This window comes from Corvus moneduloides, chromosome 5 (assembly GCF_009650955.1).
Source record: "Corvus moneduloides isolate bCorMon1 chromosome 5, bCorMon1.pri, whole genome shotgun sequence".
Taxonomy (NCBI): Eukaryota; Metazoa; Chordata; class Aves; order Passeriformes; family Corvidae; genus Corvus; species Corvus moneduloides.
In genome coordinates this window covers 24,542,837-24,570,257 of record NC_045480.1, presented here as the reverse complement: position 1 = coordinate 24,570,257, position 27,421 = coordinate 24,542,837, and the positions used below count along the sequence as shown (strand labels likewise).

Below are 27,421 nucleotides of genomic sequence, written 5' to 3'. Positions count from 1 at the left end.
AAAATTCACTTGAAAAATGTGAGTCTTAAATTGAGTAGAATGTTCAGATGATTTTGACTTGTGTTACCTAAGAGCTTACATTTGTCCTAGACAATATCGTTTCAGTGTAACTTGTTAATAAAGATTCATCAGATGGGCTGCTTCTCCACTTCATCATTGAACTATAGAAGGATGAGAAAATAGGAGAAAGTAGATGTGCTGCATGCTATGCTGAAAAACATTCGAAAATATGTTATCATGCCTTTCAAATGAAATTTGTTTTCTTTCAATCTTTTAGCAAAAAATGATAAAAATTATGCAATAAAAGAGATATCCACTTCCCTCTCTAAAGTACCCTGTAGCTGAATTGGTGCTTGTTAACTAAGTAGTTTTACTTTAGTGCTCTGGTAAAGCCTAATCCTCTCATGAGTAAGGAATATTGGTAGTTTTAAGTTCCAAACAGCAGCTTACTCTATGAAATCTGTTAGTCAAGTTTGCTAACAATGAGAAGACGATAACTACTAATCTGTAGGTTGCCCCTCTGCCAGCCCATATTTCTCAGAATTTTTATTTCATTAAGACTTAAGTGAGCTTAAATCACTTAAAACCTTAAAGAGCCTGACATTTCTTTTGAAAATAGTTACTTCCTTTGAATGTTCTCCTGTTTACATGGAATTGCTCACATATCTGACTAGATTGCCCACTATCTGTTCTAGATTGAAAGTTGGATTTGTCATTAATTTTTTCATATGGGTTTAAACCAGAACATTTTCAACTGTGTTGTAAATGTGTTCTAGGGATATCCCTTTTTGCAAAGCTGAGGAAAAATCTGTTTATTGTAACTTGCAAGACATTTCAGTAATACACGGTTCTGTCTTTTGCAGATCTGGTTTGCATTTGTCAATGGCTTTTCTGGACAAATTCTTTTTGAAAGATGGTGTATAGGTCTTTACAATGTGGTAAGACAATTTGTGTGGCTTTAGTTTTTAACCATGAATGTTTCTTGAATAAGCAATCTTTAAGCAAGTCCTCATCTCTAAAGTTTTCCAATTTTTTTATTTTTAAACCATCTACTAGATGTTTACAGCAATGCCTCCGCTAACTCTTGGAATATTTGAGAGATCCTGCCGAAAGGAAAACATGCTGAAATACCCTGAGTTATACAAGACTTCCCAAAATGCACTGGACTTTAATACTAAGGTAGATCTTTTTAAAAATCAATCATAATACAGCAAAAATTCATAGGAATTCAGTATAGTTACTCTTTTTGTTCTATTCTGCTCATAATTAAAAACAGAGGGGATTTTTATATCTGCTATTTCCAGGTGTACACTTGTCAGTGAGTGGTAGAAATCATATATATATATATATATATATTCATTTTTAGCAAGTATGGAAATGGACAACAAGGATTTAATTTTTTTCAATCCCTTTTTCTTTTTTCACTGCTGGTAATAAAGCTGTCTTCTATAGGCGGAAGTGATTAGACCTCACTGTCACTGGGCTGTATGTATTTGTACTGTTATATGGAAATGGATTACTGAAGCCTGTGGAGAAGTGTTGCAGAGAACAATAAGAACTGTCACTAGATTTGTAGAGGGAAGGACATGGTACTATTCTTTGTCAATTTGGAGTTGTGATTTTATGGTTTAATTTTGAGTTTTGGGAAAAAATACTTAGAGTCAAGAATGTGTCTGTGGATCAAAAGGAATCTGAGGCTACTTTTGGTGGGAAATGGGTGACATTCATCTTAGAGAGGTTAGCATAAGTAGTAGTAAAAGAATGTAGGACTCTTTAATAAATAAAATATATGAAATTTCTACAGCATTGCCCATAAATAATTTCTTTAAGAAAACTAAATTAAACTTATTCCCGAATCTGTGGTTTCATTGAGTACTTGACTTTTGTAAGAGTTTCTTCTGATTTTTTTTCTTGCAAATGTAATTGTGACATTTCAAGTAATGTCATTTTATGTTGAACTTGGGGACATTTTCGATACATCCTTGAATTAACAATGCCTACATGTGATGGTCTGTAGTAGATGTGCAGAGCTGACGCAGCATAATTAGCTCTTATATCTGTGCCACTTGTGCTGTATAACTGCAGTTACCCCAATATATATATGTGTTTGTCTAAACTATCTTTGTTTGCTGAAGCAGATGAGATTTTTCCCTTCTTCCTCATTTAATCCCTTCCCCTACAAAAGCCGACCTGAAAGCTGTAAGGACGCTAGGTAACAGAGTCTCGTGTCCCTGCTTTACAAATATGAGACTTCTCATGGTCCCGTGAATATAGACAATTTTGTGTTGTGATAGTTTTAATAAATAACTAGTTGGTTTCTGTTTTAAAATAAGCTTTTAGTATTTTTATTATTGCAAAGATGTATTTTTGACTTAATCGGAAATTCTGTGGCTGTTCCCATACAACATTTGCTATGAGTAAATGTCTACAAACTCACCAGCTACAAAATTCCCACCTATATAAGTTGAATAGTTGGTGTTAAAGATTTGGAAACATTACTGCCTTGAATATTGATGCAGATATTTGTTATGGTAAAAGGGATCAAAGGTTATGAGGTCATGACAGAGGTTAAAGGATTAGCATGGGACAAAAAGAATTGGTCAGGAAAATGGAAAAGTAGAACTAATTTTTCTTGCACCCACCTGTGCTTTCTGTCAAATAAAAACTTCTGGTTATGACATAGCAAGAAGGAGAGACAAAGGTTAATGAGTAGCACAAGTTTAAATGTGCAAAGTATTGGAGTGTAAATTGGATCATGCAACCTAGTGTAGCTGTATAATCTAACAAAAGACATTGAGACATTGTGGAAAATGTGAGACAAGCAACTTAATTTCAATTGTTTGAACACCTTAACACTCAAAATACACATCAGTTAGTTACAGTAAAAGCCATAATAGTCAAAAGCATTGTTAGTGAACATAATTTCCATGCTGATGGAAATGGGCTGCATATTTTTTATTAAGTCTTTTTATGTCATTATGCAATATATGATGGAAAGCATTAGTAGATTGTTTATCCTTAAACGTATTGCAGTTCTTTGCAGAAGGCATCTTTTACAAATGAAAATAAGTTTGAAAGTAAAACTTCAATTATTTAGCAAATACATTAAAGGAATTATAATATGATCAAACTGTGCTCTTCAAGAATGGAGCATGTAAAGAGAAATTTAAGGAAGAAACAGTTTTTTGTCCTTTTTGAATTCCTTTGTGTGTGGGAATATATAGATTAGGCATGTGTGTAACTCAGGTTTTGATTTTTCTACTATCTAAATTTATTCTTACACTAAATGCAAATTATAAAAGCTAGAGTCCTTTTTAATTCCCTACTTAGAATGTAAAAATTGTTCCAGCTGTCTGGTTTAGTTTAATTTTTCTGATGGTATTCCCATATGTTTGTATTTTATTTTCCCTTCTGAATTGAAATTAAAAGGAGGAGATAATATACACTTTTTTTCAAAGCATAAAAATAAACAAATGACCCATGAAGAGCTAAGAGGCAGAAAGTGCCTGTCAGTTATATTACTTCACAGTGGTGGCCTGACAAAAACACATTTTGTGAATCTAACACACAGATAAAAAGAAAGGTCAGGGTTCACAGAGCTAGTTTATTGCAAATGGTTCTCATGGATTTTCTGTTTTCTCTTTCTTAGGTTTTCTGGGTTCATTGTTTAAATGGCCTCTTCCACTCATTCATTCTGTTTTGGTTTCCACTAAAAGCCCTCCAGCATGGTAAGTATTATGAAAAATAAAAATAAAATGTTGAACAGTACGAAATATCTAAATATTACCTTTTTTCTAAGGGAAGCTTTATAAATACTAACAGTTCAGTGTGATTAAATTTCAAGATACCATTTATAGAACTAGACCAGATGCCATATACTTACAATGTTTTATTTAAAATCTGTGTAAAAATTGGAAAAATATTATGTACATATACATTTAACTATCTCAATAGGGTTTATGTAAACTGAAACGAGATCAAGAAAAAGAGATTGCTATTTAATTATGCTAATTTTTATAAAATACACTACCATGGTAAATACCTACAAGATCCTAAACTGCTACTATCCCTTGTATTGTCTCTTTCATTTTGTCGACGTTTGTTTTTGTTGTGTATACATTCTATCCTGTTACTTCAAGGGCACTCTAACCTGCCAGTTTATATTTCTATGAGTAGGATTGTGGCAGAGGAACAGTGACATCTTGGACTGCTCAGTCCTGTCCAATTTTTAGTTCAGCTGTTGTATATGCACTTGAGCTGCAGAAGGAAGTGAGGTGGTTGAGAGTAGAGTGGTGTTAAAGGAAATTTGAAACCACTGCTTCCAGTTTGCAGGAATGTTTGGGGCTGGGAGAGCTCTCATAAATGTGGGGGGTTTTTTTGCTTCCAATTTGTGGGGAGAAGAAAACCAAGTGTGTACATTGCAGCTTTTCTGAAAATTAGTCTGTGCTCAGTTTTAGTGATGTAGCCGAGCAGTCTGCCCTGGCATAGGGGTCAGAAATGTTCTCATGGACATCTTGAAACTGTTAAGACTAGATAGTGAGACAGTCACAGCTGCTTGTGCCCCAAAAGATTAGGGGAAAAACTTCTTGCACACTATTTTACACTCGGTAACTCCTAATGGGTAAAGGGAGGTGTGTGGCAGCTTGTTTTCTCTGAAAGGCCACTCACATCACACTGAATGTGAGTTCAGTGGGAACAGTTTCCATTGGAGAGGTTTAGACAGCCCAGGAGGAATGAGATCCCAGAATGTCAGTGCGTACTCTAAAACCATAATCCCAAATTCAAACTGAAATCCCTGTTCAAAGCTGTAGCCAATCCATGTGAGAGATTTATGCATTACACCATGGATAAGTGTTTAATGAGTTTATGTGGTGATGCAGAGTAGAGTTCATGTGTACATGGCAGAGCTGAGATACCTGTATGAGCACTGTAGCTCAGCCTTCCCAGCCCACAAACCCTGGTCTAGAACTGACTTGCTGGCAAGTGGCCTCTACAAGTCTGAACAAATTGTCTGCTGCCTTCCCCTTTCATTGCTAGAGAAAGGATGGGTAAGGCAGCAGAACTGAGACCTGAGGGAGTTGTGTACATCATGTGGTATAATCAGTATCTGGAATGGGTCTGGTGGTGCTCAGAGTTTTGCGTGAAAGAGATACGAGTGCAAAATAAGATGTGCTATTAATTAAATCTCTGCTGTCTGTGTGTGTAAAGAGCAAAGGGAAATAATGCTGTTAGTTTCCTACGGAGTACCAGAGACAGGAACTTCTGAGAACAGGTCTCAGCTTCTACCTTCTCTTAGCAAAGAAGAGGTGCAGGAAGATCCTGAAATATGAAAGGCACAGCTCAGCTTTGTGCCTTAGGGTGCTGAGTCCCAAGACTCTGGCTGGTGGAAATAGACTTAGCTGTCTGCCTGTGCTCTCTGTCTTTTTCTCATTATGCTCTTTACTGCTAGGTATATATTGTAAAGCAGTGCAGTGCATATTTGAGCATGTATTATTAGAACATTGAAAATCAAATCTTGAAGATTATTAAAATCTCTTGGAGCCCTTCTCCTGGTCAAATTCTCCTGTTTAGTCTTATTCTTGCTTATCCACCAGTTTCTTATCTGTAAGTAGAAATTTTCAAACTGCATATGTCATAGTAAAGCCTATCAAGAAATATGTGATCAGAGCATAAGCATGGATTTGTAAGAATTGTTTGTCAAAATTGGCTCCATGGGACCTTACCATTGTACAGTACCCAAAATTTACACTCCATGTGCTGTCACATGGATATGAAAAGTGACGCATAAATTTTCACAGAAGCTTCTTCTGATGCAACTTTGTCGACATAAGTGGCAGAAGCCAAACTTTTATGTACTAGTAAATTCACCAGGTGCTTCCTCTTTTGTATAATCTTTAGAATAAGCCATGGTCTCAGCTTTTTTTTTCAGGCTTCAGCTCCTGTAGTCCATCTTGGTGTGCTAGTCTCTCCAGGGAGAAAATTAGATAGGGAAGTGTCAAACATGCAACCAGTATCACTAGAGCTAAGGATGCAGTCATTGTGAGCTCCTCATCATGGAATGGGAGACAGCTAAGTGAAGGAGGACTTTCAATCTAATATTTTTCTGTGGAGTTGTCACCTGCTGTCTCTTCCAGAATATCAGTAAATAGATCATTTTTTTCTGTGTTAAACTGTCTTCACAAGTCCTGAAAAGCTTGTAGAGAGGAACACTCTTCATCCACAACCAAAATGGATTTAATTTCAAGCATATATAAAGATGATATGAAGGCTGGAGAATGTCATAGGTTAGCAAGCATAGTCCCGGAAGGGGCGTCCTTGCTAAGGGGTGCTTACAGTTTCCTCTGGGACCTGATAGAACCTATCAGCTGGCCAGTTTGAATATGGACAAGTCTCTAAGCCACTTAAAGTTGTGATCACCTCTGTGATCCACATTTAAGAATAGGCAAACTCCCCCTCCAAGCTCTCTCTCGTTTCCGGTGCTGGGACAGGTGGCTGCAGGGCCCCGTGTGGGGGCCAGCGGGCCCGGCCAGGCCCTGCTTGGGCCAGGCCGGGCCGGGCCACGGCCATCCTGAAGCCATGGACCTGTTCCAGCCATGGAACCCCCCCCCACTGCCTTGCCGTGGGCAGCCGGAGCGGCTCGGCTCTCCCCCCTCTCCACTGCGATAAGAAAAATTCAACATTCCAGCTGCAAAGCTGCAAGGCCGAGGTGAGAGTAACCCTTTTATTGCTGTGAAGAGCTGAAAACCTGAGGGAAGAGAGAGAGGAGATGCTTAAAGCTGAAATTCTGTTGTGAAGCTATGATATATCAGAGTATCCTGTTGTAATTTCATGAAGATATGGGGGGTGGAGTGTTCAACTCGTGAGCAAAAGCACCTGCGCTGAGATAGGCAGATGCTGACGCAGCTGTAATTTCATGAGAAGTTTGGACAGGGAGAGATGAACCAGATGAGGACTTTTGCTCCAAACAGGAAAGGAGAAAACCTCAGTCCCTAGAGATGAACCAGATGAGGACTTTTGCTCCAAACGGGAAAGGAGAAAACCTCAGTTCCTAGAGATGCTCCCAGAGATAGTCCTAAAGATGAAGATGATGAAGACCCTTTGCTCCCAGGGAAGGAGAAGGGCCTCTGTTTTTGTTTCTGAACGGCTCAACCTTAAAATTGTACCCCAAAAAACTTCAAGAGTGGACCCTCGAAAGCAGTTGCGGGAAAAGCTGCAAGTCGGGGGAAAGGACTCACACGCAGGCAGAGAGACTCCTCTTCCTAAATGGACTGAACAATATTTGGAAGTGGGCGGCTGTCTCGTTGTGATAATGTTTTCATAGCATGAGCAAGAAGAGACTTCTCTTTCTAAATGGACTGAACAAGGTTATTATGGAAGTGGTAAACAGACTGAACATCTTAAGGGTTGTCTTTGAACATTGTCAGTGGGAGAAGGGAGGAAGGTGGGGGGAGGAGGAGAGTTCTGAAGGTGGTATAATTTTTTTTTCCTTCTTTTAGGTCTGTTAATAAACTTCTTTATATTCTTTCAAGTTTGGTGCCTGTTTTGCATTTCTCCTAATTCTTATCTCACAGCAGATAAACAGTAATGAGTATTTTGGACCAAACCACTACAGAGAAACATTCAACACAAATATGCAAACATACTTAATTAGCAGCATTTAATATACTGTATGCCAGCTGAGGTAGTGGAAAAATAAGTGTTTTCAACTACTGGTCATTTTTTTCAGCTTTTATCACCATTTTTGTCACCTTCCTCTGTCCAGCCTAATCAGAGGAGTTATAAACCCATCCCTCAATGCCCCCCACAGATAAATACCTTTATTCTTCTCTTTCTCCCAATACAGCTTTTTAAAAAATCCTTCTTTATTATTATTTTCTTTTTTTGTTGTCTTTTATCCTTACTTGCTACATACACAGCATTTTGATATCTCTGTGTAAGGCAATAAAAAGCAATATCCCAGTGGTTAAAGCCTCTACAGTAGAGTGTTAGAGTTTAGTTGGTTTAGTTGCAGTATACGAACAATCTTGAACGCTAAAAGCATTTCAAAACTGAACGTGAAAATATAGCTACCTCAGTGGCATACACCTCACTTTTAATTGAGAATGAGGAATTTCCCCATAATAATTCCGTTGTCAGTTTTCCCATGTCTAAAAAGAAATTTGACAGAACTGGGATCAGAAAAGCCTGTGCTGTAAAAATAGTCATAAAATTCCGATAAATAATGGAAAATGCTTCAGAATCCTAAACTTAGGAAACACATGTGGTTTTTATGAAAATGTGATGTTTTATGAAAATGTGTCTCTTGAGAGCTCTGTCTCGGTGTAACTGATGTGTGTGTGTTTCCATATAGGCCAAATGGATATGTACTTACATTAATGCATATATTTGAGTTGAGTCAGTTTTGAAAATTTTATGAATGACAAGCATCTCAAGAATTTAAACTGAGTATATTTTGTATTTTTACTGAAGTTGAATTCAGAAATATGGATAAGAGCAAAGTTTCCATACCAAAAATACCAGAATTCATGAAAATCTGACTCTAAGCTTTCTGCTTACTTATATGTTACAATCAATATATACTAAAACCATTATATTTCACATTTTTCTGAAGGTAAGATGCTATATCTCTGATACTAAAAGTAACTCTATTTGCATTGCTACTGAATACAAGGTTGGTCCTATTGATATGTGGTGTTACAAAAAGCTCCTGTTCCCTGCATAATCCCTGAAGCCAGTGAAAGTTTTAAAGCACTAAACATTGTACAAGTCATAGTTCTCTAGTGTTCAGTACAGTTCAAGATGAAATCTATTAGTACCCTGTAGAAAGTGTTACCATCTTTTTTGTATCAAAATTAGGATCATATACAGTGCTGTGGCAGATGTTTAAATGTTTTATTTTTATTCCTCTTTCCTTTTCCAGGTAGTGTATTCGGCAATGGCAAAACTTCTGACTACCTGCTCCTGGGGAACACTGTATACACTGTAAGTCTATATTGGCTCTAACTCTTTTAAGGATATGGTGCTGCTATTACTATTAATTCTCTTCATAGAAGACTTAATTCAGTGCAGTGCCTTAAGAAGTGCCTTAAGAATAAGAAATGGCTCTTGAATGACTCTTTGAGAAGTTTTGAAGTGCACTTTGTGTTCTAATTCCCATTTTTGAAAAAAAGCATTTCAGTAAAGATGCAGAAGATACATTTTTCCTTTCCTGTAAACTCTCTGGTTTTTTAAATAATGAGAATTACTATTCCCTAGTTAGCATGCTTATTAGTTTAGGTTAAGTTTCTGCATTGGAGAAATCTCAGGTTATTGATTATAGAAATGGTTTGTGGATTTCTGAAGATACAGTCCTGTTCTCTCTCTCTTAATTTATCATGAGGCCTTAAAAGAGGCATTGAGCCATATTGAGCAAAGGTTGTGGAATGCCTTTTCAGAGTCAATCAAACCACCAGAAGTACACCTGATCCATACCTAACAGTAAGCTTCTGTTACTGTCATAGATACTAGTCATTACTGGGTTTTTTTCGTTTAATCTTTTATCTCCTAGAATAAATTAGTAAAGCTAAATACGTGGTTTTCACTTACTAGATATGAATGTTACTCAATAGCAGCTGTCCCAAGTTCTCTCTTAGAAGCAAAATTAAATTTATGCTTACTGTCCTCTGTTCTTCAATGTTAAAAGTTTAATTAATTTCTCAAGTTTCTTAGTGTTGGCAGGTACAAAAAAGAAATTAATTCTTCCATTAAAGTAAGGGGGCTGTAATATGAATTCACATCAAAATCACTTTCCTTGGGGAATAAGGAAACATCAGAACTGAAATAAAAGGAAAATATTCTAGACACATGCTAAAACAGAGGTCACAATGCTGCTCATCTGTCACATTCTGCAACTGGTTTTCAGCTAGGAGAGCTGAAACTTGAGAGGTTAATTTCTTGCTACTAACCTGCAGAGTGGTCAAGAATTTCCCGAAAAAACACTTATTTTCCTTCAGGTAAAAAGTCGGGGGATATATAGAAGTTGCAATTTATGTTTTCCTGCTCTTGCACAGGAGTTCAAGGAAATCTGGAGCATACGAGAATTTTGAGAGATTTTCAAAATGGGGGTGGAGAGTTTTATTTTTTTTTAAATCCGTGCATGTGAAGTGTATGGGCAGTAACAGTCATCAGTCATATCAAAATTCTGAGGCTAGGGTAATTCTCATTCCTCATACTGTTTTTAATGTGGTTTTAAGAAGTCTGCAGTCATCAGTTCTGCAAAAGTCAATAAGAAAAGAATTCAGAAAGTGATATAGTTTTGTTTCTTTGGATCCACAAATAAAGTCAGAAATATTCATATCATGTCCTGGAATTATTTCTTTAAACATAGATTTCAAATAGGAATATAGTGCTGTGAAAATATCTGTATGACCATTTTTGAGACGTTTGGGGTTTTTTTAAGAAAAGCTCAGTCTTTATACAGAGTACCAGTTTGAGTTCTTTTTTCCTGGGTAGGATTCAGTGCACTATTGTAAGTTTGGATCAAGCAGAGGAGGGAGCAGTAAACCCCATATTCCTGAGGGAGTGGCTGTGCCGAGTTGGTGATTTTGTTAGGGGTATCAGTTATGATCCCATCACAGGTCAGTAAAGGCTATATACTCACACTGTGTATCTCCTTTCTCAGAGATCTGCAGTGTTTGTTTTGTGTATGCATTTTGTCTATGCAGCGGGAATGTTTGATCTCATCCTAAAGGATGTTTCTTTTCATATGACTGACCTAAGTAGCAAACAAGTGTACCAAATGATTTTGTTGGGTTATTTTTCCATGATTAATTTTTTTTCACACATCCAAATACAGAACCCAAACTGGATAGACGAAGCAAATTATAATACTCATAATCATCCTCAATTTTCTTCTAATTGGATTTCACACATGTTTTAGATAATGAAATTGTGGTGCTGTGACTTTTTTCTTTTTTTCTTTTTTTGGTCCTTAATAGCACAGTTGAAATAGGAGATTTCGGGATTTCAGAATTGAAAGTATAAGCTTATAGGTGAAAGCTTTCTGGCAGTATTTGTATCCCTCTGTGCACCAGACATAGGGAAAGTTTTGTCATACATATTTGACTAGTTGCTTTCAGCTTCTGATGGAAGTACATTTCTTCTGAATTTCGGAGGCTGTTTGAAGTTCAACACAAACAAACTCACTGACGATCAGTGCTGCCAACTTGTCCAACACACTAGAATTTAAACTTTAGCTGTTAGAATTGGAGCTTGGTCTTTATGACTCCTTTTTTCAGCCTCATGTTCTTCAGATTCCAGGTAAAGCAGAACTTGTGATATACATTCACAAGTGAGTTAAAAAATGTAATAACTATTTCTTTGGAAAACAGAAAACTTGTCTGAGTGAATTTCAAAGGAAGGAGATAAACAATTTTCATTTATCAATTAGTCCTTGGTGTGGGATTATAAACTTTATCCTATTGCTCCTCTGTAAACTAAAATGGAGCATGTCCTACAAATCTGATATTTTCAGAGACTGCTCTATAAAATGTATAAAGATAAGAAGAGTAAAGATCAGAGGGAATAATGAAAATGACATAACAGACTTCAACATGTTACTTGTATGCAGAACATAGGTCTTAGATTACCAACATTTGACTCTGGCTTTACAGGGTTTGGTGCAGATGAGTAATTTAGTAATGAAGTGAATAAAACTTCTGGTTGTTTTTTAAGTTTAGACTAACATAAGCTTGAACAATTGCAGGCTTTCAGTCCAGCATCTGTGTCTTCTAAATCTGTCTTGGTGTGGAAAGTTTTAGTCATCCTGTCTGTTATTAGAGGGTCTTCAGTCTCTACTGAAGAGGACTACTACACTTTCCACAAACCTTTCTGTGTAACCAAAATGTCATCAATAAAGATGCTAACAACTTGGTAATAGCCAGACTTAGAGAGTTCTGAGAAGCAAGGATAAGATTTCTAATGCAAAAGATGAGTTTTCCAAATCAAGTGAGTGGCCATTATTAATGGAAGCTGGTAATTCTTAGTGTTCTATTATTCTTTCATCACTGGGGTGTATCCTTAAATCTTCTACTGGCAATTTACTTTTTCTTGTCTTCTCCTAAAAGTTTAGCCAAACTAATAATTTCTGTATGTTAAGATTCCCATATTAAGAATTCTCTCTCTGTCTTTCTCTCCTTAAGTTTGTGGTTCTGACTGTGTGTTTGAAGGCTGGGTTAGAGACCTCATATTGGACTTTGGTAAGCAAATGTCTTTACCATATTCTCAAATGTTCTGTGCAATACGATGGATGAATAATTGTATTGTTTTCTTCTTATTTATTATATTGCATCCTTTAACAGTTTGTCAGCCCACACAGTAGCAAACTGTGGTTACTGTGTGTGGAAGGACAGAATATCCACATATAAAAAAATAATGCTCAATATTGAAAACTAGGACAAATTTAATACTTAAACTATAAAAATCAAATTACTCTGGACTTACTGTAACTGAATTTAAACTGGCTTAAAATGCAGTAATAGTGCTGCTGACAGTATCATTTTCCTTTAAGAAATAGCTAAGTGAAGTAGTAGAGTTAAAGTAATACAAGGCATTGGAAATTTAATCCAATATATCAAAATAGCATTGTAAGTACGAAGTAGCAAAGATGTTATTTTATGTTATAATGCATCTGTAATAATTGTTCTTTTGTTTGTTTGTTTTAACAGTTCAGCCATATAGCTATCTGGGGAAGCATTGCACTTTGGGTAGTGTTTTTTGGAATCTACTCTTCTTTGTGGCCAGTCATTCCTATGGCACCTGATATGTCAGGAGAGGTAAAAATATATTTTAACTAACACCCAAATGTGTGAAAAAAATATTGTTTCAGTCTGTAGCACAGACCTAATCTTTACTGGATCCTTCTGCTTGCTAGAGGTGCATATGTCATTCTGTCTTTTATACCTTCAGTATGGTAGCCATGCTTATTTAAAATACAGTCAATTTTTACCCTTGTGAAAATGGAGGTCAGCTAACGGGCTGTGAGTATGTGCTCTAATGAGAAAGTATAGACAGGTAAGCTGCTCTGCAGTTCTTAGGTAAGCTTTAATTTTCTAAAGAAAAGTCTTACCAAATGCAGTACTCAGAATTATAGAGCTTATTTTCCTGGAGCTTTTTTTTATAATGAAGTAACCAGTAGTAGCCTGGTTAAGGCTGTTTTTCATCTTGAATTCTACTAATCTGCCAAGTACTTAAAACTGTGAAATGCCTCCAAAAAATTTGAGGTGCCATAACATTACATGAACTGCTTGTCATGCACACTTCCTTTTCTATTAATGCACTGCTTGAAATGCATTATTGTAGTGTATCTTTAACCTTTTGACAGTAATTAGTGGTTTCTCATTCATTTGTAATCCCACTTGTGTAAACCTGCTCTGAATATTCCAAATTGGATTGAATCCATAAAAGATGCTTTTTTGCTGCCTTATCTGATTTAACTGGAACTGCAGTCCCACATTCTCGATACTGTTCAGTTCCAGAAACATCTGAAGTATTAATTTCACAGACACTAATGTCTGCTTCTGGGCATGACCAGTACCTCCTGAGCTGAGAAGCGTGGTGTGCATTCTCAGTGGGAATCAGAAACTGAAAATACCTGCTTGTGTCAGAAAGATACTCTTCTAATGGTTCTCAAAGAGTATCAACTAAATCAAGCCTTACACCAGTGAAAGAGAGAGTCCCTTTAACTCCACCACTATTGTGATATAATTCAGCAATTTAAAAATTTATGCAGGATGTGGGAAATGTAGGTGCATCTCTCTCCCTCACTTGAAAGTAATTAAGACCCATAAATCCAGCCTCCTATATAAACAGTTACAGGAAAAAATTGTATGTAGGCATTTCTGTAACTACTACATTATAATGGACAACACGAGGCATTACCTTAAGTACTTGGACACCTAAGGGAAAGAATTTTAAATTACACAATTTCTAGCTGGTTTTCCTCTCTATTATAATGTCTTATCTATGTATATATGTAGGTTTTGTTCATTACCACATTGCCTCCACTACTCAAAACTAATTCTGTACAGTATTGTAAATTAAAGTAATTGAAGCTCTCATACTTCAGCATTTTTCTTCATATACACTGTATTTTATTGAAGAAACAGAATGTTTTTGGAATTTGGTGTTTTTAGAGATTTTATGGTTTTTAAGACAGCTGAACTTTCATGGTGATAAGCATAGTTGGAACAAAATGATGCGTTATACCTGTTATGACATAAGGGTGGCTATTTCACTATTGAAATAACCATGTTTTAGTTAGTACATTTTCAGACTCTGAAGCTGCTGTGAAAACACATTTTTGAGGGAATGTAATTCCCGTGGTCTTGTAGAAATGGTTCTTTGTTAAAGAGATGTAGCTGTCTACAAAAATAATTCTCTTGGGGTTTGAATTCAACATTGTGCCAAAGTAGTCTGATTTATGAACCTAAAATCATTTATTTGTTGTGGTAGAACTTTATCTGTGCTTAAAATGGAATGGGTAGTCTTATTTTGTTCGTATGTTTGCTTATTCATGTACTGTGTATATCGTAGTTTTGGTGTATGTGCATGAACTTGTTTGAAGGGAGAAGTTGTTGACTGAGGTTGGTTTTGTTTCCTTACTAAGAATATATTTCAATGTCTATGATGTCAGAATAAAGTCTTCTAAATGTATCATAGACCATTAAAGCTTATGTTCAAAGCTCTGGTCTAGCATTTTGCACTGCACTCTGTGTGGCTAAAAGTCCTGTGGATGCGTACTGCAGCTCAGACTGGAAGCAAGATTTTTGACTGCTTTCCTGGAAGCCACCGTACTGACTGAGTGGTCTCCGGCAGGGAAGAATTCACTGAGTTTCTTTGTAGCAAATCAGGCCTTCCATAAGTACTCAAACTAAAAGATTCACAGATTTAACTGTGCAAAAGATTGTGGTATGACAGAAACAAATCCGTATAAGCAACTCTGCTTGCATGTGCAAATACTGGTTGTTTAATTTCTTCAAATTCATCCAACTACATTTGGCAAAAGTTAAATGAATGTGTCAAAAGCTGACATCTACTTCTTAGCTTTTTGTCCATTTTAGCTGGTCAGATCTGTTAAATTATGCTGAAGGGGACATTATGCATTTTTTGTCCCAAATGTGTTCATTAAAAATGCCCCCTTTTTAATAAACTTCAGATTTATAGGTTATATATCTGTAGTCCTTAGAAAGCTTAAAGGTATTCTCTTTCTTCTTCTTAGAGCTCGTAACAACAATTCTGTCTCAGTAGGTTTATAGTCTTTCCAGTCAGTATTCTTGACATGACATTCCAGCAATTAAGTCCCAGCTAGATGATGTCTTCTAGAAACATCCTTTTCTTGTCTTCTTTGAAATAGAAAAGAACTTCATGAAAAATTCTAATAAGGATTCAGTCTTTCTTCATAATAATGTCATGAAAATAATAAGATTCTTCCTGCTTATTACTGGTTCTGTTCCAAGAAAATAAAATTCTAGTGCTCTCGAAGGGGAGAGAAAAAGCATATAGAGGTGATGGAAAACTCATTCATTGGATGCAGGGGAAGGTTTTCATCTAAATATTTTGAAACTCATTTTTTTGTATCCATTCCTATAAAATATTCAACTCTGATAAATGTGTTTCAATGGAGAACACTGCAAGGTAATGTCTTGAGATAAAATAGAGTTGTAACAGAAGAAAAGTCTGTTCATGCTGCTAAAACACTCTTATGTTTGAGCACTAAAGCTAGTGGCCCAAAGTTAAAGCAGTAGAGTTGTTGGTCTGTGTTCATCTTTTACTATCAAAGCATCACCCAATGACTTATTCAACAAAGAAACAAATATGTCACATATTTTTGCAAGTTTTCCTGACTTGTTACACTATGTTTTCCGTCTTTTTGTGTATCATTCCAATTGTACAGAAGATAACTAAAGTTGGCTTTTACATGTAGGTTGCTGTATGTTGGTATCACAGAAGGAAAGATTGCAGAATGCCATGCTCAAAAAGAAAATACAGTGAAATGAAAAATTATGACAGTTATAGCATTTTTTTCTCTGTTGTCTAGGTCACTAGACCCCTTTCCTTGGCATGTTCCTAATAGTATAGTCAGGTACATTTTTCTGTCTCTCTCTTTTGCTCTGAGTTTTCCCAGAACAAAAACACACAGGGGCCCCCTTGATCCAAAATGTCCAGTTCATCCAGAATGCTGAGACAATTTGTTTTCTGGTTTTTCAAGGCTAGTAGACCCGCCCTAGCCCAACTTATCCACCCATACAGTAGTTTTTCTCCCAGTGTGGGAACTGCATGGCTCTCCATGGTACAGTAATCCTAAATCCTGTAGGTAGTGGTAACTTGTTGCCAAATAGGTAGTGCACCAGAAGAGTTGAAATTTTACTTTGGACTCACATAAGTAAGGTGTCTGGCACAAGTGTTCTCCTGATATGAATGACTGGTAGTTCTGTAGCTGATTATCTGTTAGAGATTGATACTAGGCATCTGGGTTATAGTAGCTGAAACATGTTTCCATATTAAAGTTCTGAAACCAGTTACATCTTGTCAACCTTAAAACAGTTTCTATTCCAGTTGTGGGGTTTTTTTTCGTAAAGAAATAAAGTTCCAAGTGAAAGAAAACCTTCATTCGTTTTCCATGATTGATGATGTTCAGATGAAAACTGTCAGTTCACCATGGTCTTTTGGCAGACACAGGCTAGAGGGAAAAATGGATGAAAACTACAAGAGAAGCAATGGGCTTTATGAAGCTGAAGAAAATGGAAAAATAGGCCATAAAACTGAAGAAGGGTATGTGATAAAAAGGGGTGATAACCTAAGTAATTAGTTATGTAGTATAGTATCTGTAGCTAGTTCAGGTACTGTAGCAAACCAACTTCATGAGTCTTTTAGCAGAAACAAGACATATATATTTTAGCATTAATTAAGCTGAACTTACTGTTTACTTTCCTATTATTTTGCTTGTACTTTAAAATCATTCATTTAAAAATTACTTTCCTTGAGTTTATTCTAAGAATTAGGGACTATATTCTTCTAGTCTTAGATACAGACCCTAAAAGACTAGAAATTCAACTTCTACCTACTTAAAGTACTAAAATACCTTTTCTGCAAGGAGGATTTTGGTAGTAGTAGCAAAACACTATTTCTGTGGGAAGGAATGGGGATGCACCACTTAAGAGAAAGAAATACTGAAAACGTTTCAGAAGCTTTCACTGATTTTATAACAACTTTGCAGCCTCTGTAACACAGTCTTTATTATATTACAATTTGCATTACATCTGCAGAAATGTTTATTCATGCATTTGTTGTCTGTCAGTACTGTCTACCATGGAATCATGTGAACAAGGAACTTTACAGGTTATTTTCTTAATATTTTATCAGTAAAGACTGTGCTTTTAAATATAGATGCACACAAAAGAAAGGAAGAAAAAAAACCAACATAAAATTCTTTGTAGGCATTTTGTGGTTACGTTTAACACCATATGTTTTGACCCGTTACATTAAACAAGTTGCATTTAATTTCAAAAAAAGGTGTCACTACAGACTAGAAGAAAATTTTTATTGTGGACTTGAAAAAATCAACTGCTGGAGTCTGTCCTTCTACTACATTGATACAAATTAAGTTGATACTTCTATGCATAACATTAACAAATAGATAATTTAAATATACTTTCAAAATATTTTAAATAACTTAATGGTATTTTCTGTTTAAGCCAGATGAACTTGGCGTAAGTTTTTAAAAGTAAATGCCAAGTCTGTTCATATTTGATAAGGTTATTTGCTTTGTAGGTGTATTTTCTTTTTTCTTTGAAATTCTTCAATACACAGAGAACTGTTCTGTGATACTGAACAAAATGCATTTTTAATCTGTGATTCAGGGAATTACCAGAAGTTTCCTGTTGTCCATGTTTTGTCATATTGTGTATTATGACTGCACAAATAAATGAAGCTGTGATTAAATTGTTCTATGTTTTTATATCTATGTAGTCCTTTTGCAATAATTGCATTAACTAATGAAATTTCTGTAACTTATATCACCTACTAAGAGCAGTCTCCACTTGTGTCAGTAGGCTGTAAAGCTGCTAGAACCTTCCATTAATGCTTCCACCCTTGCAGTTAATAGGTCTACTTTTCCTTTAAGTCCTCTTAAAAAAAAACAGATTGATTTTTAAATTATAAAAATAGATAAATTTCTAAACTGTTATGGTTATCTCTCTCCTGAAAAAATCTGGTTGTGGTCTGAGTTGAAAACCTGTAATTGAGGAGGGGTGAAAAACAAATCAATCTGTTGTATATTTCACACTAGTAAAGCTCCTTGTTATTGTTATGTGCTCTGAATTGTTAGGCCTCTTTTTTTACACTGGTATGATTAATAAGATAGCTTAGAATAAAAATACTTTACTCGAATAAGAAGTATGACATTGACACTAAAGCAACAGTTCAGTATCCACAAAACTTTTTAATTTATTGTGGTACTGTAGACAATGCACTGTAAAGTTCTCCAAAGCACCATCTGTTTCTGCTCTGTCTGACCCAGGGGATTTATAAAACTACTGACGGAAATTGGAGTTAAGGTACAAGCATGTATTTTACAGAATTTTAGATCATTTGATTGAGGTTTGCAGAAGCCTTGTGAAAAACAGTAATATTTCTTGTGGGATGATTTAGCTGCACTGTGTGGAAAAGATGTATTAGAATATACTCTTATTGACAGTATTCGTTTCTTAAATATTGCTTCTCTCTGCATTATGCCAAGTATCCTACTTATATGGAATCATGCTTATTAAAATATTAGATATGCCTTTACTGCATTGGGGTTTTTTACATAAAAACCCCAAATAACTTTTTTTAAAATGTAGTTTTCCAGATACTTCAGTCTCTAATGAACAGGTCCTCTCTAGTAAGATGTTTGTCTAAAGTTTGACCCTAAAGTGGGAATTTGTTTTAGTCTAATGTAGAGCAAAGCCTACAAAGCAAAGTTTTTAGGATAGAATACAATCATAGAACAGTTGAACGGGTCTCTGGAGGTCATCTGGTCTAATGCTTTTGACCCTACACCAAGTTGCCCCGGACCATGTCCAGACAGCTTTTGAATGTTACCAAGGATGGAGACTCTGCAACATTTCTGAACAACCTGTGTCCCTGTTCAGTCACCCTCACAGTAAGAAAGGTTTTCTTGATGTTCAGATTCGAGTTTTAGTTTGTGCTCCGTGCCTCTTGTGCTGTGACAGGGCTTTGCTGGAAATAGCTTGACTCTGTCTTTGCACCCTCCACTCAGGAATCTGTCTGGAGACATCAATAAGATGCCCCTAAGCCTCCTCTTAGGCTATAGTCCCAACTATCTCAGGTTTCTCTCTTGTATGAGAGATGCTTCAGGACACTGGACTAATTTCAGTACGCCTGTTTTTCTTGTACTGGGGAGCCCAAAACTGGAGACTTCCCTAGGTGTGGCCCCAGTGCTGAGTAGAGGGGACCTGCCTTCCCCTCTGCTGCCAATACTTTATCTAATGGAGCCAAAGATACTGTTCCCTTTCTTTGTCACAAGGGTCCATTGCTGGCTCATTTTCAACTTGGTGTCCATTGGGATCAAGTCCTTTTCTGCCAAGCTGATTTCCAGATGGATGGTCCCTAGCATACACTGGTACCTGGGGAATGTCCTTCCCATGTGCAGGACTTTGCATTTCTCCTTGTTCAACTGCATGAGGTTCCTGTCAGCCCATTTCTTCGGCCTTTTGAGGCTTCTCTGGATGGCAACACAATCCTCTAGTGCATCTGCCACTCTTCGCCCTGTTTTGTGTCATTAGCAGACATCCTGAGGGTACACTTTGCCTCTCATCCAGACCTTTAATGAAGATGTTAAATGGAACTGAACCCAGTATTGACCCCTGGGGTACACTTTCAGTTGCTGGCCTCCAGCCAGACTGCCACTGATCACCAACTGCCAGTCAGTCCGTTTTCAGTGTATCTCACAGTCTGTTCATCCAGCCCATACATCAACAGCTTCTCTATGAGGATCTTACAGCTTTTGCACCCTGCTGTGTTGTCCCTCCAGCTGTAAAAGGTGCTATTAATTGATACTTGTCTCTTGCATTTTTAAAAAACAGCTGAGTGTTAGTTCAATAGCTTTTGCAGAATACAGCACAATAAATTTAAACGGTTGTATATTTAAGAAAAATTGCTATGGGACTTCTCCTCAATGTTAGCAAGGACAGTCATAAATAATGCCCCTAAAATTTGGGAAGTAATTATTTCTCTAAATTCTTCAAAACAAGAGAATTACTGTGCCATGCTTTGAAGGGAACCTGGCAGATAACGGAGTTGGCAGTCTCTATTTCTAAAAATTGCTTTGAGCTCTGTATGGTAAGCAGATACCAAAGTCTATCAATTCCCACTTCATTGTCACAAAATTTGTGGGTTATAGTTATTCTTCAATGGCTAATATCTAGGGTAGTTGTGCTGTAATTTATTTCTCTCTCTTTTTTTTCTCTTTTTTTCTCTCTCTCTTTTTTTTTTTTTTTTTTTTTTGCTTTTGCACTGCTTTTTTACCAGTCTGGATTAAAATATTATCCAGATTCTGTGTCTTCATTTCATGGGGAATAACTGGTGTACTAAATTTTCAGCAAGGGTTTATTCCTTGATTATAGAGCATGTTTGAAGTACAGCTTTCAAGAACTTTGAAATAGTTCAACAATAAAAGTTAGGCTTTTCCTTCATGATCCAAAATATTTCTACAACCCATTCTCAGCAGAAGGTCCCTACAGGCATTATCCCACAGTTTCAGCACATTTTCATCTCCCAAGTTTTCCCAGCTTGTCTTTTCAGACCTGTGAGTCTTGGCAAAACAGTAATCAGTGATCTGTATTTGTCTTCCTTTCTACACCTATGCAAACCTCTTGTTTAGAGAAATAAAATGTTTCAGTGTGTGGAGAATATTATTACTTCAAAAAAATTCAGTGATTTATTGATGATTTTTTTTTTTAAGTGAATCAGTATTCATCCCTTAAAACATACCCATTTTTGGTCATCTGTCCTCCCCTCAGAGCCTAAAATTATGTTACCATTGCAATACTAACATATTTTAACTATTTAATTATTTAAAGTTTGCTTTTTGTCTTTCACTTCAGGAATCAAAAGTATTTGTCTAAGGGGTTTTTCTTTTTCTGTTTAATTCCTGATAAGTAGTTTCCATTTTGACTCCTCAAACTGTCACAGTTTAATTGTACTCAAGGCTGGTGGTAGACATTTATTTGTGAGCCAGAATCTGCTATTCCCAGATACACTTTAAAGATCCTTCTCCATATTCAGTAGTTACATTCTCATTCTCTCGAGCAAGAACAGCAGAGCTGATCTTTGAACTGCCCAATTTACCTTTTTTGCTTCCAGTGGTCTGTCTTGGTTAATGTACCTAATAACCAGTGATCCTAATAGAGAGGAACTTAATTCTTTGGAATTCTGAGGAACACAGTTCTTAATTAAAAGTAGCTAAAAGATGTTTTTTAAACTCTACATAGCAAAGAAAGACTAGAGGCAGTACAAGAACTTACTTGTAGGAACTTCATTGCACTGGAAGTTAATGCAGATCTGTTTTAATACTACAACAGTAAGTACTTTGGCACATATGAAGGCAAACACATGCACATAACTACTACTAATGAAGTTTTTTCTGTATGTTGAGAGGAGAAACTTTTGCTAATTTGATGCTGTTGAGGTATTTTATATCTTTGTAGTTTAGAGGAAGAAGATATGTACCTAGATGATACCTGAAATAGATAAACTGAAAAGGGTAAGCTTTTCTACAGCAAGAATTTTACCACTGTTTTCATCTTTTCTCTTCTTATTTTTAAAAGGCTTTTTAAAATCTGAGCTAGCTGTTTTGGCAGATCATTTCATAATGAAGAAAAAGCAAATATTCTCTGTTCATTCTGACATGTAATTTCCTAACACTACATCTTCAGCAGTGCATTAAAAATGTTTTGCAGCCAGGATTTCTTATCTGCCACTAAGTCATGAAAAGGAGTATTTCTCAGATTTTTTTTCTTTTTTGAAAAATGAGAACCTATATAAAAATCTAAACTTAAAAAACAATGTTAATTTATTTTAGAAAGTTGTAATATATTGGGCATGAGCTACACATAGAACAAATTATTTATCTTCCCTGCAGAATTTGTAAGTCCTACAATAAACTGGGCTTCCCAGCTCTTATTTTGGATTACTTCTGAATTCCCCTGGGAGCCACTTTTGTGGCAGATTCCATTTGGTTTCACAAGGCCTAAAGGGGGAAGACTTGGCATAGACCACAAATCTCTCACATTAGGAACAATTTGTAAACCACAAACAGAGGCAGCCAGAGTCCGTCCCCAGAACAGGCTGCTCCTGTTAGTGCCATTGTCTGAAAAGGATTGGTTTGCCATTTCCCAGATGACCTGCCTATGTGTAGAGAGATGTGAAAAGTTAGAGACAAAAATGTTTTCTACAGAGTGAGGGGGGAGCTTTCTTGTACAGAAAGGAAGGAAATACCTCTGTGGGATTTTATTTTTTCCCCTCTTCGTCCAAAAAATACAAAGAGGGCCTCTGTCTTTAACGCGAATGTCGGCTTTAAATCTTTTAGGTTTGGATTAACTCTGTAAAAAGAAAAAAAATCTGACAGGCTTTCAAATATGACGCAGAAAAACTTTTTTTTTTACCTCAATTCATGTTGTTCATTTGTAAAGCCAAAGGCTGGATGGAGTGAATAGTAGGCGCCAGTTGTTCCTTCATTCATAGTTAGCATTACAATGGTCAGAATTAACATCCTAAGACCTACATTATCACTTTTGCTGTTTCACCAGCAAACATTTAATACTGGGAGGCTAACACAAGGACAGCTCTTTGCTATGTCCTTATAAATTAAAAAACGTTGTTAATAATAGGAACTAACAATTGTAATTAGTTCAAGTTGTATTTTTGTGCTTTTTTCTTGTTTTTATGGGAACCGTCTATCTAATTGCTACTTAATTATAAAATGTCTTGCAAAATGCATTTGTGATAGACATTTCCTATTAGCTCCTGTTCTAGAAAATGAGTATTTCATCAAGTATGTCAAAAGTCAGGTTTTGCTTATAAAGTGACTGCTAATACATTTTCTTCACTTATACATTTCCTTCACTTCCTGATACAAAATTTTCTCTTTTTTTTCTCTTTTAAAAATGTGAATTGTTTCATTTTGAACTTGCCACTGCTCAGTGTTTACACCTTTGCTGACAGCTGTTGGCAGAAATAGTTAGTAGAATATCAGGGCAATATCTATGTCCTTTTAACATAGCCATGGAAAGTTTACCATATTTTTAGTTAAAATACATTCTAATGCTTTCCAACGAATCAATGTCATTGGGGATTTGGATACAAAAACAAGGTAAATAGAACTTCTTGCTTATATGAGAATTAGGGTTCTTTTCTGAAAATAATTCACTTCTATTTTTATATATTGACATATTGAGTATAATTCTAAAATGTTCATGTACGCATGTTGAGAAATTAGACTTCAGCTACTGCAAGCTACCTACTGCAAGCTTGCTCTGCTAATTAAAACTAGTAAAATTTCAGCTTATTTGTTTTACATACTGTGACTTAACCTTTGAAAGAAATTGGTCTCCAAGTAATGAAACAAAGGATTTGAAAGGATATTGTTGTGGAGTCATGTTACTTTCAACCTCTCTACAATCTAATTACATTATAAAAATATTTCTAATACTGACTGCAATCAAGCTTCTAGTAACATGCTTCAGTAAGTATTTATCATACTCCTTGCATCCACAATATTATTGATGTAGATATTTGAACATGAATTACAAGGGTAAAGACTTTTTTCCTTTGATGTCCATATATTGTGATGTTTATTTTGGCCATTCAGTACATTTTAGTTTTTAGTATTTCTACAGACCAAGTTATGAACAGAAGAAATTCCTATGTATTACATATAGCAGTGTATAGAAAAAAAAAATACACAGATAAAAACAATTACAGGGTTTTCAAATATTTCGCCATGCATTAATGTGTTAGATCTTCATTTAACAATATGTTGCATACTTTCATAATTACATAAATAGCTGTTTCCTTAACTCTCATTTTTAAGCAGTCTGTTTAACAGGAGTCTGTGGCAGTGTGGGAACTGTGGTACAGTGAGTTCTGTGGGAGCTGACTTTGATCAAAGTTATATTGCAGAATGATTGTAACAGTGTCCAGTATCCATATGAAGGGTCAGAAACCATTACATCCTATTAGAGTCGATTGCAGACTGGAAAACTCTGCTCATGATGTTGGGGAAAACTGTGTTTACAAAGTTGGGAAAGGGTGAATTTTTGATAAATCTGATTTTAGTGGGAATGCCTGTAATCAACATAGTGGTATAGAGCAGCACTGCGGACGGGTGATTCCCCCCTGCAAAGAGCTAAGCAGGGTATCTTTCCACCAGCCTCTCGACATGAAATAGTGCTTACTATTTACTGGATTTATATTGCAACTCAGGCAGTTTTAGAAAGGAGTTCAAGTTCTATTTCACCTTAGTCAGACTAGAATGGTTCATTTTAATCTGCTTTTGATAGCCTCAACTAACTACGTGAAATTTGTAAAATCTTTTCTAGTTCTTGTCCTGACACCGCATTTTGTGCATTTTCTCTTCAGGCAGCTATGATGTTCAGCTCCGGAGTGTTTTGGATGGGACTCCTGTGTATTCCAATGACAGCTTTACTTCTTGATATAGTATACAAAGTGTGAGTACGAAAATGCCAGTGTTTACAGAACGAAGTACTGACTTCTAAGTGTGTATTCTAATTGCTAATATAATAAAAAAAAAATTAAGATCAATTCTGGTGATTATATAAAATTTTTTTTTTGCCATCTTTGTTTTTGAAAAACCTTATTACGAAATTTAGTAGTATTTTAAATGTTTCAATAATTGTAGTGTTTTATTAATAAATATTTTTGTTTCTAATTTGCAAGAACAGCTGATAAAATTCATTCTTTAGCTTTGTTTTTTGATATTTCTCCATGTAATGCTTAGTTTTAAGTCTGGGGAAATGGATTTATAAATTGAATATTTATGTAAGTGTTAAAACTATCTGTTGTTCTGCTTTCAAGAAGAGTAAATCTGGCAGTATTTTGTATGTACTTACAGAGTAAAGAGAGCTACTTACAAGACACTAGTAGATGAAGTTCAGGAGTTGGAAGCAAAGTCTGAGGATCCTGGGGCAGTTGTGCATGGCAAGAGGTACAGTAAAAATCTGTAGAACATTGTCTAAAAAAAAAAGCTAAATATTTTAAGCTTTATACATGTATCAAAGACAAAAGGTTGTTTTTCAAAAGCTGTACAAATGAAAGGCATCTGTGAAGGACCTTCAGGTCTACTGAGCCTGTGGGTTTTTTCATATGCTGACATACAGGTTTTTACCAAAAGCTTTAGCTGATGTGTTTCTTTGTAGATGACTGGTTTCTGGTTCTTATGTATAGAACAAACCTGAGGTACAATTTTAATTGTGTCACTTTGGCCTGTGTTAACAGTTAATTCACAAACAAAATAAGAAGGAAATAGGTTGGAACAAAATGAGTTCAAACCTGCATCATTTTCTATTATAGCCATAAACAGGGCCTAAGTACAAAAACCAAAAACTAAATTCTGTAAAAGCTGCACAGTAGCATAGGGACAAACAGAAAAAATCTGTCTAGGATTTTCTGAAATTGAATATAACAAGCTGGCTTTGTATTTGATGCCAGTCCAGAGCAAACTAATTTGATTAACCTATACGAGGTAAGAAAAGTTTTTAACTTAAGACTCCACAAGAATTCCCTTGTTACATCCTCCTTCATGCACCAGGCAGATAATTTGAAAAGGGAGAAGGTAAAACTGGACGTTTTCTACATGTAAAGGTGTGCGCTTACTAAAGTATTTCAGACTTTTTAACCCCAGCTGGACTCATAGCAAGCACTCACTGAATGTATGAGATGACAAAATCCCCCTTTGCCCCCCTTCCAATTCATTAGTGCCATTTGGCTGAACTAGAGCTTTCTTTTCTTGTCTTCATTTTCATGAGTTTTGTGAAGTCTGAAAAAAAAGCCAAAACTGCTGATACTTGATTTTCCAGTTCTTTCTTTTCTTTGGATGGCTGTTCTTTTAGTATCTTCATGGCAAAAAGCTTAGCCAAGAAGGCTTTTTTCCTACCAAGCTATGCACAGAAAGAGACCAGAAAAAACACAGCCACTTCTTTTACTATAGGTTCAATTTTCAGAAAGTACTTTATAAGATGCTTTAGTTCCCTTTCCCTTCAATCTTATTGTATCCCTCCTCCAGTTCAGTGGGAATCAGCTTACTAGGATTTACCAGGATGAGATCAAACCATACCAAGGTGATAACCACCATTTTTAATGGGCAAGTATCCAGCTAGTGTAAGAGCTTTCACAAGAATGTTTTGTCTGTAGTTGGATTCATCTCCCCTGGTAACAAGGAACAGGGGAGGTGCCAAGAGGCCTGGAAGCTTATCCCAGCCCATGGAACACCTAGTCTGGTGTGGTGGGCTACAAAAGAGGAGATACCTGCATGCAATCTCCTATCAGGCTCTATACGCTGCCTTTGTAGCAGCAGCTTCACACTGGAAGTACTGCAGAACCCCCTAGCTGGTGGCAATTCCTACTTTCAGAGCTTGCTTTTCCTTCATCACTGCAAGACCTAGCTAGTGCTTGCAAGAGTAAGTTCTCTTGCTTTTAAAGGTGATGTGAATTGATTGTTACAGATGCTTTTCTCCAGTGACAGTGGTCATTCAAACAGATTGAGGGCAAGATCTTCCTCCAAATTAACCAACTCATCTGTCAGTGTGCTGAGCTTTGAGCCAGAAGAAGTTATACTCTGTGCCCTTTTGCAAAGAGAAAAAGCTGTGTTCAAGGATGGATGGGACTCTGAGCAACATGATTTAGTGGAAGTGGGGCTGGAACTAGGATGATCTTTAAAGTCCCTTTCAGCCCCAGCCAATTCTGTGATTCTATGAAGTATGATATTGCTAATTTTTATTGCTGTTTTTTTCAGCTAGAATATATTTGTTGCACATTTTTTAGAACTGTGTTGACATCATATTGAGTGCATTTAATTACAACTAATATTGTAAGGCTTTGCCCTTTTGGTTTTTCCCTGTCAAAGATTCTTAGGATGGGAATTTTCTATTTAAATTATAAATTTGCATTTTCAGCTGTTTTCTGAAAATTAGCATAAAAATTGGCATTGACATTGAAATAATTTTAAATATTGTTCCTAAAAGACTTTTATTGTACTTTAGAATGTGCTTTAAAAGTAGGACATGATAATACAGTCTTAAAATATACCATCCCTTTTATTTTTACCATGATGATTTGAAAAGGTTTTTAAACTGTTTCCATTGAA

General features: G+C 36.0%; 1 protein-coding gene across 5 annotated transcripts in view; it reads left to right on the top strand.

Annotated features, from left to right (window-relative positions):
- The window catches only part of ATP8A1 (ATPase phospholipid transporting 8A1), a 108,480-nt gene that overhangs the window by 74,092 nt on the left and 6,967 nt on the right, over positions 1 to 27,421 (top strand). For all 5 annotated transcript variants that reach the window (XM_032108988.1, XM_032108991.1, XM_032108990.1 and 2 more), the window contains 8 exons: positions 864 to 938; positions 1,057 to 1,179; positions 3,650 to 3,728; positions 8,921 to 8,982; positions 12,180 to 12,236; positions 12,705 to 12,812; positions 24,679 to 24,767; positions 25,172 to 25,264. In XM_032108988.1, the coding sequence (XP_031964879.1) occupies positions 864 to 938; positions 1,057 to 1,179; positions 3,650 to 3,728; positions 8,921 to 8,982; positions 12,180 to 12,236; positions 12,705 to 12,812; positions 24,679 to 24,767; positions 25,172 to 25,264 (686 nt within the window). The remainder of the gene's footprint in view (positions 1 to 863; positions 939 to 1,056; positions 1,180 to 3,649; positions 3,729 to 8,920; positions 8,983 to 12,179; positions 12,237 to 12,704; positions 12,813 to 24,678; positions 24,768 to 25,171; positions 25,265 to 27,421) is intronic.